Raw genomic sequence first — 16,989 nt, 5'->3', positions numbered from 1 at the left:
CGAGCTATTGTGCTCTTAAAACGGGTTCAAGACATCCTGGCAATAAAGCTATCCGACAACTAAACACCTCCATCTGACAATAACAGCCCATAAATTTAAATCAAATTTAATTGTGATATTTGAATAGCGTCTTAAAGTTCACTACATTGGCGGTTTTATTAGGCCTCCGGAATCACATTGCTCTCTAGACCGCGGGCATAATAGTTTTGTCGCGTGACCCGCATCCTTACCAATTATACCGCGATGGTTGTGAGATAAACATGCATGATGATGAGATAAACATGCATGATGTATATTTTATAGGTAAGATTATAGAAAAAAAGCATACAAGACTGGCAATATTCACATTTTGTCTTTATAGACAATAACCGCGACCATATAGTTATTAAATTTATTGATTGAATTAATTAATTGTATGAAAGTTTAATCATTGACTTGCAAGTTGTCGCGGTGTCAAAGAGCTTCAGATCCGTGGCAGACATTAATTCCAAGACTGAACGAATACAAAGTTTAAGCATACATACAATATAGCAGCTGTATGTATGTACACACTTTATTGTGCATAAGAGACAGGAAAAGATATTTTTTTTATTAATTAGTTGTCTATAAATGGCAAAATAAAGTTTATCTTTAACGTCCGGTAGCATACGGTCATCTCTTTTACTGATGAGATGAGATGTTATAATAGCCGAGCATCCTCTGCGTGATGCCGTCATCGGAGGAAAATGCCCGGCACGGTAGCGGAGCTCGAAATCGCACGTAGGTATTGGTCATCGGTAGGTAGATCATCGACCTGAGTAATATTGAGCTCCTGTTAACCCTTTAGTGTATAACAGCATAAAACTTAACCGCCGTGGCGAACTGATAAGAAAGAACGAATATGAACGAACGAAGGTATTTTTTTCGAGCCCTGAGCATCTAATGAAAACCTAAATTATGTTAAACATTTTACCAAATTAATAGTCTAAAAAACTGTACGATACTTGAATGTAGTTAATTAGGCAGAGAAATCACAGGTTCCGTGACGACATACATTATGTACAGGTGAACGCCATATTAATGATGATAACTTATAGAGACGAAAGTAGGCGAGTGCTCCGAAACCTAATAATAATCAAAAAATCAAACGACCCCTTCGTTAGCCCATAGTTAAATACATTAAATTGCATAAAAATATTTTCTATAATGTTAATATTTATGGAGGAAAATGGGGACCACATTTGTATGGAGAAGGGGCCTGTCTCCTTTCCTCTCAATGTTATACTAAAATAAGTACTCACTCGAAAGGAAAGGAATAATATATAATATATGTGCTACATAACTTTATTACTAAAAGCACTGAAATCTATGGTTACAGTTATTCTGGAGCGAGGACGCTCCAATCCTTCGTCCGTCTATGCAGAACTCTCGCGAAGTACGACTGTCGTACGCAAAATCATGAATGCTGGCGCGGATTTTATTTGAGATTTTTAACAATTCAGTATAAATCTTGCGTCAGTTTATCACTACTCCTGTAAGATTAGAGGTAACCGCCAGCCAGATTGAAATAAAAAATCATACCATGTCGGCTTATTTAAGAATATATTATGTAATTATGTCATTCCGTGTAAAAATTTGCATAAATTAATACGCCCAATATCTTATCAGTATATGTAATGACATCATAATGGATTGGATTAGATGTAGGCACATAATTGGCCACTTATTGTTTTTTACTCGTAAGTGTCGATGTAAAAAATATGTTGGGGCAACAAAGCGAACATTATTTAGGTGGACCACTTGACTCAAGGCGGTCGGTAAGGTGGTTTTGTAGTAGACATTAGCTTATAGACTGAGAGAGAACTCTAAACTTGCATTTTAGGCTTGGCTTGGGTTTCCTGGTCTCTACCGACGGACAGCTGCCAGACCTCTGAATATAGTGATTATCATAATAACCTCTAACCAACCGTCTCAGATAAGAAGTATTCGTAGACCAACATCAAACGGCTGTGAGACGCATACTCTTTCCTTTATACGTCATAACTATCACCCCAAAGAAAAGGAACATAATTTTCAGTTATTTGCTACATGGACGTATGACCAAAGTATTCCTATGGAAAAAGAAACTGACTACGAGCAGGTCCTTTGCTAAAATGTGTTTAACAGGGTGCTATTCGATGACATTACACATTGATGATGTTTTCGAGTAAATGTACCGGGAAAACTGTAAAGTACCTAAGGGGTTGTTTATTAATCACGTCATACGTTTTTGGCTACTTTTTGGCTGCACTAGAATACTACGTTAAAGTTTTCTCTGCGGCAAAACTAGACTATAGGTAAACCTACAGGGAGGTCAATCTGTATACTGCCTTCTATTTACTATTAATCTGTATGAATTCTTCAGCTACGGAACCATTAATGTGATATACCTAGTATGTTCTTCAGAGGTATTGCCAATGCGATTACAGACCAAATTAAATGCCGACTTCACGCCCTATTACCGCCGTAATGTACACCATGAAATTAGTAAATTGCCACAATCACGTCATGTTTAAATTTGGCATATTTATGTATTCGGCCAAATAGGTTAAGCATGATTACTATTTCTAATACACCTGCGCAATAGAGCATAATAATATTCGACGCATGGCATACACTTATGAAGGAGAATTTAAAACCCAACTTATAATTCCGTAGATAAATCAATCACAATTTTATATGAACAAGTTGCTAGGCACCAACGGCAGCGGTCGGTTTCCCGCGTGGTCCTCAAAATGTTTCATTGTTAATCTAACTTTTTCATATCGATAGGTACTATTCGACTTACGTAATCGCCAAGTTATTTATTTACTTACAGTTGATCAATTAATCACAGCCTGATGTAAACTCTAATTGATATACTTTAAGGGACATAAGACTTTAATGTGGCTTTCCACAGAAAAGGGTCGTTATGCTCCATGTGCATAAGGCCCCTTTTTTTGATGGATATGTCCTCATGCACATGAAGCATAAGGACCCTTCTCTGCTGTAAAGCGACATTTATGTACAGTCGAAGTCAAATAATGTTTTGTACAGTTTACTTTATATCACTGATATAAGGCATAAAGTCAATACATATTTCACTACCATATAACATGGCTGAATAAATAAACAAAATATAATGTGAGTTCTTAGCTTAGAACTTTAATAATATAATAAATAAGTAACATACCCATAGCTTACGGTTAACGCATACATAACTGAACACAATTTAGTTAGGTGTTTGCTAATAATACAAGTTTCGTGTCCTCTACAGTCACGATACCGAATTTCCCGCTACAAAACGGACTACATACTTGTACAACTAGGTTGTACTATGTCGATGTCGATCGATAAGTCCTCCTACCTATAAGAGTAGGTACGTTTAGAAATTAGTTACACACACGTCACTGTAAACAAACTGGCAAGATTGTTGAATTGGCGCGACTGAAACTTGTGGATATATAGAACCGCGCTATACCAAGCCGCGGAACAGTTCGAGCAGCACTGGTGGCCGGCGAACGATAGCTAGCGCCCGACCCGTCGCCTCTTACCACGATACCTCTCCTCTACTAACGGTACCGCGGCTCCGTCGCCACTAAACCAGCGCTCTACCATTAAACATGACTCTGATACGACTCGAATCGTCGCTTCGATTCCGCGGTATGAGGTGTCGAGCATTGTTACCTCGACGCTGATAACAGCTAGTATACCAATACAACTTCATCCGCACACTAAGTACGTATAGGTACATCAATATAATTATGCATTACCGAACTAAATATATATATATATATATATATATATATACTAGTAAGTAAAAAAAAACACATTTATTTTTTATGATAACAAAAATCTCAAATGTCTCGTGAACACAAATTGAGCCTGGCGCCTTTGTTCATGCATTTGAAATGGTGTTTAACTTATTATACATACGAGTAGTTACTGTAGGAAACCCCTGACCTGAGTCCTACACATAAAAGCTACGCTAGTTCTGATTAACTCCTTGACGTGTTGTTCAAACGCATATCCCATTCCCAACATAAATAAATACTTTTTCACCACACCAGCTCGTTAAGGTTGTCTTAATCTTCACTATACTTCGTTTATTTTGGCTTTAAAAAAAGTAAGCAATCTTGAAGTGTCTTTTTATTGGAAATAATTGAAAAACGTTTTTAAAAATTAGTTTTTATTATTATTGAGTAAGTATATTATTTATAATTGTTACATATTTGCTGTGACTTAATTTTCAAATGTCTTATAAAGACACGTCAAGACCGCTTGCCTTCTTTCTAATGCTAAAAAACTAACTATAACGCGACTAACGAGCACGAACGAAAAAATATAAAAATATGTTATAAGGAAAACCATTTTTTGCAGCAGGTAAAACACTTCAAAAGGCGCGTTTTTACGATAGATATTGCCAATTCTCTGTCGTTAACCTACTTTTGACACGCATCGACACAAATTGCCTTACCCATCTTAGCTTATTATAGGTTTCAAGTATGATTACACGATAAGGTTGAAGGGCTCATTCCGCTTTCATCCTCTGATTATTGGCAGCTTATCAAGCACTAACAAATTCTGACTTCATCGATATTTTCGACATCCATCTTTTATCGCGGACTATGGATACTAGATACGTTTTTCTAGCTATAGTAACAACTTTACAAAAGATTTATATCAGGGGCTTAATGCAGTAAAATTATAGTTCCGCTCCCTAAGTTTTACAAATATGACCCCATCTGCCATGCATATAGGCTTTGCACTTAACGGTACAAAACTAGAATTTAGGGCAAAAAATTGGGAAGAGTCGAATTTAATTTAAAGCTAAGAACCTACATATTGTGTACTTCATCATATTAGTGTGTAAAACTAAAAAGCCTGGTAGAGGCAGACCAAGATAAGTTGGCAGCGATTTTGAAATAAGTTACAAATATCATATAAGTTTGACGTTTAAAATAAGCCGTGCACCGTTTGGGCTTTCACAATCGCTGTCAACATATCTTGGTTTAACTCTAAAACTTATATTTGTGGAGTTCAATTTGAATCCACAGGGCGGACACGGCATAGTACGAAAATATTTTGTATTTGTGTGTGTGACTGCATGACTAGTGATTTGTGTCAATATGTGCACAGGCCAGTCAGTCGCTTTCGATATTGTAAAATATTTTGGTGTAACCATGGCAACGAAGCACAAGAAATAATAATGGACTCGAACGACATTAGGTGCCTTACACGGGAAACGAACGGATAAGTATACCTATTTGTAAGAAGGTACCAAATTATTTACTGAAAATTACTAGCACTCATATATTTCACAATGCACCGGCCTTTTGAACGTTCCGTCATTGCGTTGCTAATCAAACTGAGAGCCGGTCGATCTTCATTCAATCTGCTGCCGCGGTTTGAGATATGTACAGTCAGATGCAGAGAGAGGTGACCTCCCCCCTCTGCATAGACTGATTGTATTCGGGCTCGGGGTGACATAAAGAGTGGCCATTCTGTATGCAATACTTAGGTATTTCATGCTTATGCTAAAAATCTTAGTGTAGGTCAATGAAATCGTGGACCGTATGAAAATTAAAATAGCTAAGTCCATCTCAAGTAATGTGTCATTTAACAATTACCAAAATAAAGTTGATGGCAAGTAGCCTGCAGTGATATTTTGGCAAAAGCGGCAACTGATGCGTGTCGCGAGCTCTCGATGGCATCATCGCCGCGGAGGACCGTGACGTCACCGGGCCTTTTTCCAAACGTGGCCGCCAGACGAAAATAGTCCCCCGCCCGCCTCGCCGCCGGCCCCTCGCACCGTCACCGCCGGATTTAGAGGGCCGAGTCGAACACTGCCCGCGCAGCCGGCGTCGAGCCGAGCGCCTCGCCTGCCAGCAGCGAGATGTGTGCCCCTTGCACTGCCCATGCCTACTCGCTCAAGATCAGGAGCGGTCCAAATCCGCCTCACAATACTCCATAAAAACAAATACCTATGTTCCAAATATCATTAAAATATGACTTACTTATAATTTTCGAGTAGAATAGCTGTGACATACCGACAGACAGACATGACGAAACTATAAGGGTTCCATTTTGTCTATGGAACCCTAAAAATGATACCGTTACTGTCTGTCTGTCCAAACTACAACAACTACACCGATCGGAATAAAATTTCATAATTTTGGACACATATTTAACTCAGGCGGTGACCCAAAGAGTCATGTAAATAAATCAATTTTGAACATGCCACTTTTATCAAATAACGGCTTGTTATATATGAATTTCTAATAAATATTTTTTTATTATTTTGAAATAAATAATTGTGAAAATATTTATGAAAATATAGGAACTCAAGCTCTTGCCCACGACTTACAAACGACATACAAACTTTCATCCCATTTTTAACCCTCTTAATTTAATTTCCAAAAAAGTACCTACCTTTCCACGAAGTTTCAACTTTTTGGCTTAAAATAAAACTTGAACGCTATACAAGGGTTCAACCGCCTTTTAACCACCTTAGGGGTAACATTTTTCATAATCGCTTCTTATCTCTTGTACTCAGGTCATAAGTTCTGTCACAAAGGTTTTGACTATCAGCCAAAAGTAATACAAACCTTTTAATAAAAAGCGGCCAAATGCGAGTCGGGCTCGCCCATGAAGGGTTCCGTACCATTCATGACGTATTAAAAAAAACTACTTACTAGATCTCGTTCAAACCAAATTTCAGTGGAAGTTTGCATGGTAATAAATAAATAAAATAAATTAAAATGCATTTCTTTCATACAAACATGGTCCATATTTTGTTAGTACATCTTGAGAATTAAAAGCTATGACTAAGGTTAACTTAAAAAATAAACTTAAATAACTATCTTAGGTACTAGAGATAAATGCCATCCCATCTGTCAGCCACGACGGTTAGGAGACTGTGGCGGCTGTCGCGCACCCTGCGGAGCGTCGCGGCGCAGCGCTTGCGCAGTGTCGCGAGGAATCCGTCCACATGTGCATCCGCGAACATGCCCGACGCACTGCAGTACCGAGGCAGCCGCAACCATACCCTGAACGCGTCATTATATTGTACGCGCATGGCGTTAAAAGCCTTTTGCGTGTACCGAGTCCACAGGCTGCAGGTGTACAGCGATGTACAGAACGCTCGAAATAATGTTATTTTAACTTGCGCTGTACACCGGCTGAACCTGCGAGCTATCATATTGGCCCTGACGGCCAAGGCCCTCCGCTCCTTCTCAATATCAGCGTTATCACGATAATCGTCGGTTACCAAGTGCCCAAGGTATTTAAATGAGGAAACCCTTTTTAGTTGCATGCCATTCAAACGAATAGGTGGGATGTGTGATGGGCACTTGCTTCCCGCTTTGAAGACCATGTACTCGCTCTTCTTTACGTTGTATTTAAGGTTATGCGTTAGGGCATATGACTCATATTTCTCAATAAGCAATCTCAAACCACCATCTGACGGGCTCAACAGTACCATGTCATCTGCATAGCTTATGTTATTGAAACAAACTCTATCTACAGTGTGTTCCTAGCCATTGGACAAAGCCGAAATGTACATATGCATTAGGGTATTTAGAACTAGTGCACAAAGTATCGTAAGTAGCCAGTGTAGCGGTTACGAAGAAATTAACAAATTACCAATTTTTACTTTGGAGCAGCTTGTATGTGTTAGGAGCTCCTAAGGTAATATCCTCAAAGAATAGTATGGAACCTTCTTCAACCTTTTTGATTATCTTTTTTATTTATGACACTAATAAGCTTGCTACTTTTGAAAAATATCATCATTATCAAATATTTCGAACAAATTGTCAAAAACACTGCCAAAGATTAACACAGTGTGTTTCTTTTTGTTGACGATTATTGCAAATAACTTTAGTTCGAATATTTTTTTTTTTTATCTTTTGTTCTAATTAAAAAAATATTAACGTCAGAGCATTCCTGAAAAGTAGCCCTACGTGAGATTTCAGGGTTTGTCCAATGGCTAAGGTCACCCTGTATATGACAGCCGACATGTGTACTGGTGAGCTCGCCGATTATGTGTAATGCTGAGGTTCCGTTTTTTGCCATTTGGCTACGGAACCCTAAAAAAGTTTGCCATGATTTGAAAGCTTATTTTATGCTGATCTCAACGTAATATAAGTACTAGTTTAAAATTTAGATCGCGTCTTTATTTACTACTTGTTCACTCTGGGATTGTCGTTGGACGCGAATTGGCTACGTGCGAAGTGCATGGTGGGACTATATTAAAGTTATCGCAGCGCATGCGGTGGTACATTTTGGCACTAACAAAAGTTACCGTCTTTGACATTTCGTACAAATCATATACACGAAATGGAATTTTTAATTTAAGATAACTCCTCTGATATTCATTTCAACTGTACCTTCTTCTTCCTCCTGCCCTTATCCCACGTTATGTGGGGTCGGCACAACATGTTCTTCTCTTCCATTCTCCTCTATCTTTCGTCACCTCAGCACTCACTCCTTTCTTTCTCATATCCTCTTTCACACAATCCATCCATCGTTTTTTGGGTTGCTGACGGGGTTGACTTCGTGATATAGTCCCGATTCGGGACTTCAATCAAACGCCTATTTTGCAGGTGTATGCGGATTTCCTAACTATGTTTTCCTACACGGTAGTAGCATAAGAATGTTGTAGGTAATGATTATAAATTTTGACAATGGCAACAAGCCAACAAGTGATTGTTAGGCCACTGCCTGCCTATATGCGATTAGAATTAACTTTAATTTTATTATTTTATTATTATTTTTATATCTCCTTGGATTTCACGGGCCTATAAATCCCGGTCTTTTGATAGGCTTGCGTGGGGATATAGATCCAACACGTAGAGGCCTCTTGGAGAGCTTTAATGTCATGTAGAACGCCTGCTGGAACCCGTTCACGGGCGCAACAATAGACACCCATGAACAATATTATTATTATTATTATGTAATCGCCCCCCATATGGGGAGCAAGAAGTCAACAGTAAGTAACATACTTATTTACGATTTGTAATTATTTAAGGGGTATGACAATAGTACATTACGATACAAGTGCGAAAAATAGGATATTCGAAACGAGTGGCGATAAATTAAAACACGACCGAAGGGAGTGTTTTAAATGGCACGAGTTGCGAATTACCTATTCGCACATGTATCGTACAACGTTTTACAGTACATATGGCAGGGATCGGAACCGGTTTTTTACAAAAACATCGAAATAACCATATATTTCGGTTTATTTTATACTCTAAATGTAGGACTCAGTTGTGTTTTCAGATAACGACTTCGTATTATTAGATTGCCTAATTAGAAATGAAGTAATTAACAAAGAACGAAAAAATACCGTTATCGTTCCCATACAAAAAATACCGGTTTCCGATCCCTGACATATGGCCCTTTAAATGTTCGACACAGTTACGTCATATGCTAATTTTCGCACTAGTGCGGTAAAGTAGCACCATAATTATGTACTGTAAAGTTATTTTATAGACGCTGGCAATTACAAGCGAGCCCGCGTGGACTATATTTGAATAATGCGTTGATAATAGAACAGTGGGCTGTATAAGTTCATATCGTACTGCATTCAGTAGGTACATGCGATAAAGCGGTTGAAACAAAAGTATATGTAAATGTCATACCTAATCGTAAGCCTCCGTGTTAGATATCTCTTAATTTGTGAAAGAAAATGCGCTGCTACCGTGGATCGGTTCCGAGAAACCTACTCGCGTTTCCTGGAAGCGCTACTATACACGCTCACAGGCGTAACGCATGTGTAACACGTGTGTGATACTGCCTCACACATCTTCACACCGATAACAGGCCACAGCACAACTATTGTTATCAGCACCTTGGCTTTACACCTACAAGCGACTGAAACGAGCACACTCACATTGACGCGGTTTTGATATTGATATAACGTTTAGCTACTTAGATTGAGCACAACTGCGTACTTACAAACATACATAAAAAAGTTGAGAAATTGTAGAAACAAGGCACGAAAGCGATAGCGGACAGTCACTATGTCGAATAAAATTCTTATATTGTGACAAGGCCGTGACAAGCATCAGTGCTCTCATTACCCGAGGCAAATTGCGTGCCCAGCTCGCCTTACACCTAATCAAACAATTGTTGCAAGACTTACGATACGTCAACAGAGTCAATAACACAACCTACTATCCCAGTACTATGTATTAGAACAACGCTGCTAAACTGCTAAATATCTTCAATACATTGTTGTACTGTAATCGGAGGAGGAGGCTTTGACAGTTAAGAATTGACCCTTACTCATATAAGTAAATATTTTTTGTTGTGCACCATACCATACAATTAAAAATAGACAAGAAATGAAAAAAAACTTAAAAGTTAGGTAACAACAGGCGGTATTATCCCTAAGAAGCGATCCCTTCCATACAACCTTTGGGTAGTGCCGATATACAATAATACTCGTGTATATATATATATATATATATAATACTAAGGCTATCAGTTAAACGGTAGATCTTACTCCGACTATAGTCCCAATTTAATGTAAGGTGGCGAAAGGAGCAGTGACCCGTGCTTGGCAGAAACAACCGAGCACTTTTCTACTAAAGTTTCTATCAAACACTGTGTTCATTTAGTGGTTAATTACCAGGCAAAACTTTGAGCAATATGCAAAAATCACAGTGAAAAATAGAACCGCTCAGCTCAACCTTTGGCTCGGCTTCTTGCATTTAAAACACTTTGCCATTGGTTCTTTTCACAGCTCAGCTCCACTGAAGCTCAAAGTCTTATAGGCCCGCAGAAAACTCCAGGCCTTTAATCCTATTCGCAGCCTCGCTTACGTTGGTTTAAGCGCTGCTCTTCTATAGTTGACCTAAGCCTCGTAGGGCAGTGCACCGCAATCGGACGCTCTGGGCCTCCGGCTTTATGCGGATATACGCAATTGGCCATAGGTTCGACTCTAAACTATGCTTTCGTGCAGCTCGGCCTTCGGCCTGGCTGATAAAACAATGCTTTTGTTTACTTCATGGGCCCAGTCCACTGATCCAGAGCGCCAAATATTAAAATACGTCTCTGGATGGACGATTTAGTTCTGGGGCCGATCAGTATTGAAGGGAGATGAACTTTCTACCATCGTAACATGCAGCTTACTTTTTCTTTTAAACGTGTAGAAAATAGTAGTATTAGTGATATTTACCTGGATAAAATATAGGAGGTACTTAGCTTGCAACCAAAATCCGGATCAGGACGTGAAGTATTACTAAGTATCGCGAACATCGAAACTCGAAATATCGCTCTATGATGTATGCTGAAAGGCAGCCATGTGTCTATTAGCTATTTATCGAAATTTTATTTTAGGCAGTTTTGCAACTAGGCACTTTCAGTGTCAGATTGATTAAGCGCACTTTGCTAAATGAAAAGTATATCTACGTGACACGTGTAAAATTTGACGAGAACTATATAAGGCGGTGTTCGCATTGGATGCGAATTCGCACGTCGCGTCGCTCCGGTGTGCAGCGACACATCGCTATATACATGCATAGCGCTGTCACGCTGTCACACCGGAGCGACATGCCAATTCGCATCAGTGATGACCGCGTAAACCGCGCAAATTTCTTGGTCAGGAATGAAAGGGCTTGAGGACGTTTGAATTTACTACATTTTAGTAGATTAATGTGAGAAAGTACTTAAATTATACCTACATACCACTATAGGTACCTAAGTACAAGTTATAATGTGCTTAACCGATGATTTGTAGTTGATTACGTTGCCCGAGCGCGGATGGGTGCTTCCTGCCAATGAGACTCAATAGAATGATCGCTGATCATATTAGGGGTTAACGGCAAAATGCCAACGGTCAATAGTGAAGACTTGACATGTGAACTATAGCAATGAATATAAATTATTGTCTGTTTATTGGTTGCTTCGAATGGGCCCTACTGCCACTGACATCATCACGCCGATGAATCGTGATCATAAAAACTAAACTTCAATTAAGAGGGTTAGCTGCTACAACACTATACAATGTATAGTAGGTAATTTAACTATAAAACAAATCTCTACATTCCGAATATTAGTTATAGAGCCATACTTCTATAGACGTATGTCGGACATAACCACATTAGGTGGTTTCTATATAAGTATTAAATATTTGCCTTTTTGACCCTAAGCTATCTGGAATGGTTGAGAATAAACCAGCGTTGACAATTTATTATTTATGAAGGTATATATTTACACATTTCATAATTATGTACAGTCAGCTAATTACATCAATTTAAGGTAGGTATATGGTATATGTTTTGAAACTGTGCGACTAAAGTACTATAAGTAATAAACACGGGGTAGACTAGAGTACACATATCTGAAAAAGGAACCTTAGGAAGTGTTCTGAAATTTTATGACCTAATATTACTTGACTTTGACCACGCCCTACAGGCACACAGCACCAGCAGCGATTTAGAAGGCATTTTTTTTATAAGTAGATTTTAGTTGTTTCAATAGTTTATGTTTACTTTTTTTAAACAAGTTAGATACTCAAATTAGGTATGTATGTAGATTGTAAGTATAGTAACGAAGTCGTAATTTAGTTAAGTGATAAAGGATATTTTACCCACACCAATGCGCCATAGGTAAGTTAAAGGATTTACAATTTAAATCAAGTAAGCAAGGAGAAGATCAATACTACTAAATAATATTACTTGTAAAGAGTTTTTCTCAAACTTGCAATGAAATGTTGACATGACTTCAAATTAGATCCGGAAATACTACGTATCCGGTGCGATGAGTGAAGATGATTTATGTAAATGAATTTTATACAGCCTTACACACCTAGGCCTGTACCGTACACAACCTTCTGTTGTTTTTAAACGTCAAATTGTGACAACGTCTTGGCCTTTAACCATCAAATAGTAGTAGATTCATAATTTGTTTTTAGCTGTGTAAATCTACGAATAAAACAAATTGACTACATTTCTTTTATTGCAGGTTTGAGAAAAGCACTATACAAATCTCGGCGAGAAACGGGGTTACCGGCCGTGTATCCCAACCGTCTATATCTACTTGGCGTGCAACCCTACGTTTCATAATTCTGCTGGATCTCAAATCTAGGTGTCTCGGCACAGCTTCTCATTAATGCCTATGACTTTTTCAGTGCTATAAAGTTAATGAAGTAGGTACTACGAGTAAGACTGCTCACTCCCGCATTTCACCGTGCCTTGCCTATAGAAAATATTATCTGTAGTCGAAGAAAGAGATATGATCGTGGTGCACAATTTTATCGTAGTGCTTACTGAAAAAGGCACTTACTTGGTGAGACTGTGGGCAGCGTCGTAGCAGGCGGCGGCGGCCCGGCGCTCCGCAGCCACGTCCACCATTCCTCCGCATCACCGCGACTGGCATCACTTGCACCCCCCCACGCCCACTACAACATCATACACACACAACCCTCCGACACCTGATCACACGCCATGCGACACCGACATATCTAGTTACTGACTCCGGTTTCTTGTTGTATTAATTGATTTCATATTTATTTTGCGATGCCAATGTCTGAAACAATTGAAACAGTATTTTATTATCAACTACCACCAAGGTAGTTCTGTGTAGGCCAAAAGTTTACTGTTTCATGACGCCAGTAGGTTGAGTTTATGAGTTTCTGGGCTGCTTTTCCACTAGAGATGTGCAATGTTTTATCTTCATGATTATATATGAATCGGTTTTCCACCAAAGCGATTTTCGCGAATTTACCCTGTGAGTTAACTTTTCTATAAGATTGGCTCTCTGTCTCTACTGGAAGATCATTGAATAGGTAATCCATACTAGAGACAAACCATTTCCGAAGGACCTACGTTATATACGCAACGCAAACAAAACCAACGAAGGAAATTTTGATGCGTAAGAAATAGTTTATCACTATTTAGGTATACCAAAACCGAAATAAAGATAATATTTAGGTACATACGACTACATACGAACATAACATTTATGAAACATTTTTTTAGTACATGCACTGATGGTTAGAGAGCTGGTAGACATTTTAGAGTAGGAATTTGAGGCAAGGTAAAAATTTGTCTCATACTTCTCCTATCATATTACGATTAATAAAAATAATACGCCAGATCATTTGGTCGGGTCTTTAAACTTGCCAGACGCGTGCAAAATTACTTTGCAAAAAATGTATTTGAGCGAGACTGGAATTTTTTACAGGGGTATTAATATTATTTTCAAGGCTGGAACTAGAAAACTGAGTAGAGTTCCACCAGTAAAACTGCTTGTAGTCCCCTTGAAAAAGGCCACCGAGTTCAATAACCTTGGTCACTGTTGAAAACTTGTTGAAAACACCCATGACTCAGGAAAAGATATCCATGCTCATCACACGAATAAATGCCCTTACCAGGATTTGAACCCGGGACCATCGGCTTCATAGGCAGGGTCACTACACACTAGGCCAGACCGGTCGTCAAAAGCCAGGATGCTGTTGTGTTCATGCATGTTTGTTTCTAAGAGGCTAACATGGATGGCTTCAATATGATACTGCGGAAACGTATTTCAATTTCAATGTTTATTTGCAACCAAGTAGATACAGTAGACACATGCAACTTATGGCTAAACAAAACAATTAAGGTTTTAAAATATTCCAAACTTAGATTTCATTAGCAATAATTATTCATTCCCATTCCCACCTAAGCGATTTTCGCGAATTATATTGCTTCCCTGATGCGCAGAGTAGGAGAGACTACCAATAGCCTCCTGAGTGTTGTAATTTAAAAGTGTGAGTGCCCTGTTATGAGGCATTGGCACTACGTCCATACAAGTAACTGACCTCTCATTTTTAATGTTAAATAAGAATAAACAGGAATGAATAATAAATTTGACATGAATAGCATAATTAATGATAATTGTTATTTTAATGTAATTATTGAATTTGAGTTTCAACAAAATTTTATTGTATGATTTAATTTAGATTTTTATATTACTTTTTGTTATATGTCAATTAGTTCTGGTTATTATTGTATGTATGTGTATTGTGTAGGCATTAACTCCTAAATGTAAGTACCTACTTGTAATTGTAATAAAAATAATGTTATGGACCTATAGGGTCATCCATAAATTACGTCACATGATTATTTTGGTTTTTTTATTAAATAATTTTTTCGGTTACAGATGAAGTTAAAGTGATGTCACAAAGTTTGTGATTCCCCCACCCCCTTGTCCTTCTTCTTTTTCTTCTTGTCCGTTCTTGACCCCTTCCCTCCCCCTAAACGTGTGATGTAATTAATGGATGACCCCTAAACAGTCTGAAATAAATATATATTAAACTTGAAATTTATAATATTTGGAGATGTAAAAGTTCCCCAATGTCAGAGTACTAATACTAATAAGATTAAATTGTAAAATAAGGTAAGGGAAAAATGAATCTTTGGTTTCAGAATGTGAGAAGTGTCTAAGATAGACAGATGGTCATATACACCTTAACAGACAATTAGAAACATGTAAGGGTGGGGGTGTTTTTGTACAATTGTACAGTAGGGTACAAAAGTACATGGACGAGTTATGAATGAAATAATTCATAAATTTTCCATGCAAATTTGAACCTGATGGTACATTGTTAGGGAAAGAAAACTATTGTCTATCTATCTGTACATCTTCAGGTTCTGAGCTGAACTGATTTAAATAACATTTGACATGGGCATAATCTGAGTTCTGTGGAAATATACAGGATAGTTTTCATTGCGAAAATCATCACTCAGTGCTACACAAAGTCATTGGAAGAAAGAAGATAGTGAATTTATATTTCTAAATGGGCAGGACAGGTACATTCCGGTTTCTTTACTCATTTTGGTTTCTTTACTGATTTTAAGTTGTGATGGTGGTGAATAAAAAGCATTGAAATTTAAACTGCCAGATAAGTTGCGGATATAATTTTTATAAGTGTTCTTTACCTGCTTACTCAAGCCTTTATAAGAAAATGCATTGTCTGCTTTAAACATTGCATACAGCTGTTTAGTTAGTGGATAGTACAAGTGTTGCTTAAAGCAGTCTTTAACACACAATTATAAATGGATCCATATCATGGTTCCAAGTTATCATCCTATAGATCATACTTGGTTACGGACAGGTGATACAATTGGTCCCTAAAAGTTAATACAAGATTTAATTTCTTGTGTCATTTATTAATTGATAGAAAGGAATCAAATTGAGAAAATACCAGTGCATTTTAAAGGACTTATGAATGTTTACATGCCTTGTTTAAAATTAACCACTCCATCTCAATGAATGAAAACATAGTAAATGAGATTAGAATCTCAGAAAATGGTAATGAAACATAGCTATTATTAAAAATCACACATTAAAGTCTTAAATTATTATGATTGGCATGCATAAACAATTAAATATACATATTAAAACAAACCAAAGTTTACATACATAGGTGAGTACTTATGTCACCATAGTATCTTACCTACATTATAAATTACTGGTAAGAACTACGTATAATATTTTCCTAAATCAGTTTCAAAGAATAACTAATGCCTGTTTCGATGGTTGATGATAAAACTACAATTTATTTGTAATCGTAGATAGTGTAATTAGGAACAAACAAACCCTATTTAATATAAGACAGAAACTCGACCAATCGTAGGATACCTAGCAATGCAGTGAATGCTTAGAACGCTGACATACCTACAATTTCATGAGATCATCGATACAGCAAAATGTAATAAATATAAATGTGACTCACCCGTTTATATACTTGGCTACACAGAGACCGTATAGGTTATCATCATTATGTATCAAGTATAGTGATAAACGTCGCACACAGCACATGCGTATTACTATTTTTGCAAAGAATAACCATGGTGTTATTATGTATACTGCATTAAGTTAGAATCTTTATTTATATACTTGATTAATTTGCGATTCCTACAAATTTTCACTGACATTACGGTCGAGATTTCTTATTACAGAATGAAACAAAACAGAAAGATATTGAATTTCGTACTAGTG

General features: G+C 37.6%; 1 protein-coding gene across 8 annotated transcripts in view; it reads right to left on the bottom strand.

Annotated features, from left to right (window-relative positions):
* Positions 1-16,868, bottom strand: part of LOC133522215 (uncharacterized) — a 79,955-nt gene extending 63,087 nt beyond the window's left edge. For 2 of the 8 annotated variants that reach the window (XM_061857491.1, XM_061857465.1), the window contains exon 1: positions 3,402-3,547. Coding sequence is in view for 3 of the 8 variants with exons in the window: in XM_061857516.1 (XP_061713500.1) it covers positions 13,291-13,358 (68 nt within the window). In the remaining 5 variants the exon portion in view is untranslated. Of the gene's footprint in view, positions 1-3,190; positions 3,550-13,290; positions 13,534-16,444; positions 16,613-16,723 lie in introns of those variants that run through there. The other 6 variants (XM_061857516.1, XM_061857523.1, XM_061857473.1 and 3 more) reach the window with 6 other exon arrangements.
* Positions 16,869-16,989: the final 121 nt, after the last annotated feature.

This window comes from Cydia pomonella, chromosome 1, assembly GCF_033807575.1.
Source record: "Cydia pomonella isolate Wapato2018A chromosome 1, ilCydPomo1, whole genome shotgun sequence".
NCBI lineage: Eukaryota > Metazoa > Arthropoda > Insecta > Lepidoptera > Tortricidae > Cydia > Cydia pomonella.
This window is presented reverse-complemented; position numbering and strand designations above follow the sequence as displayed.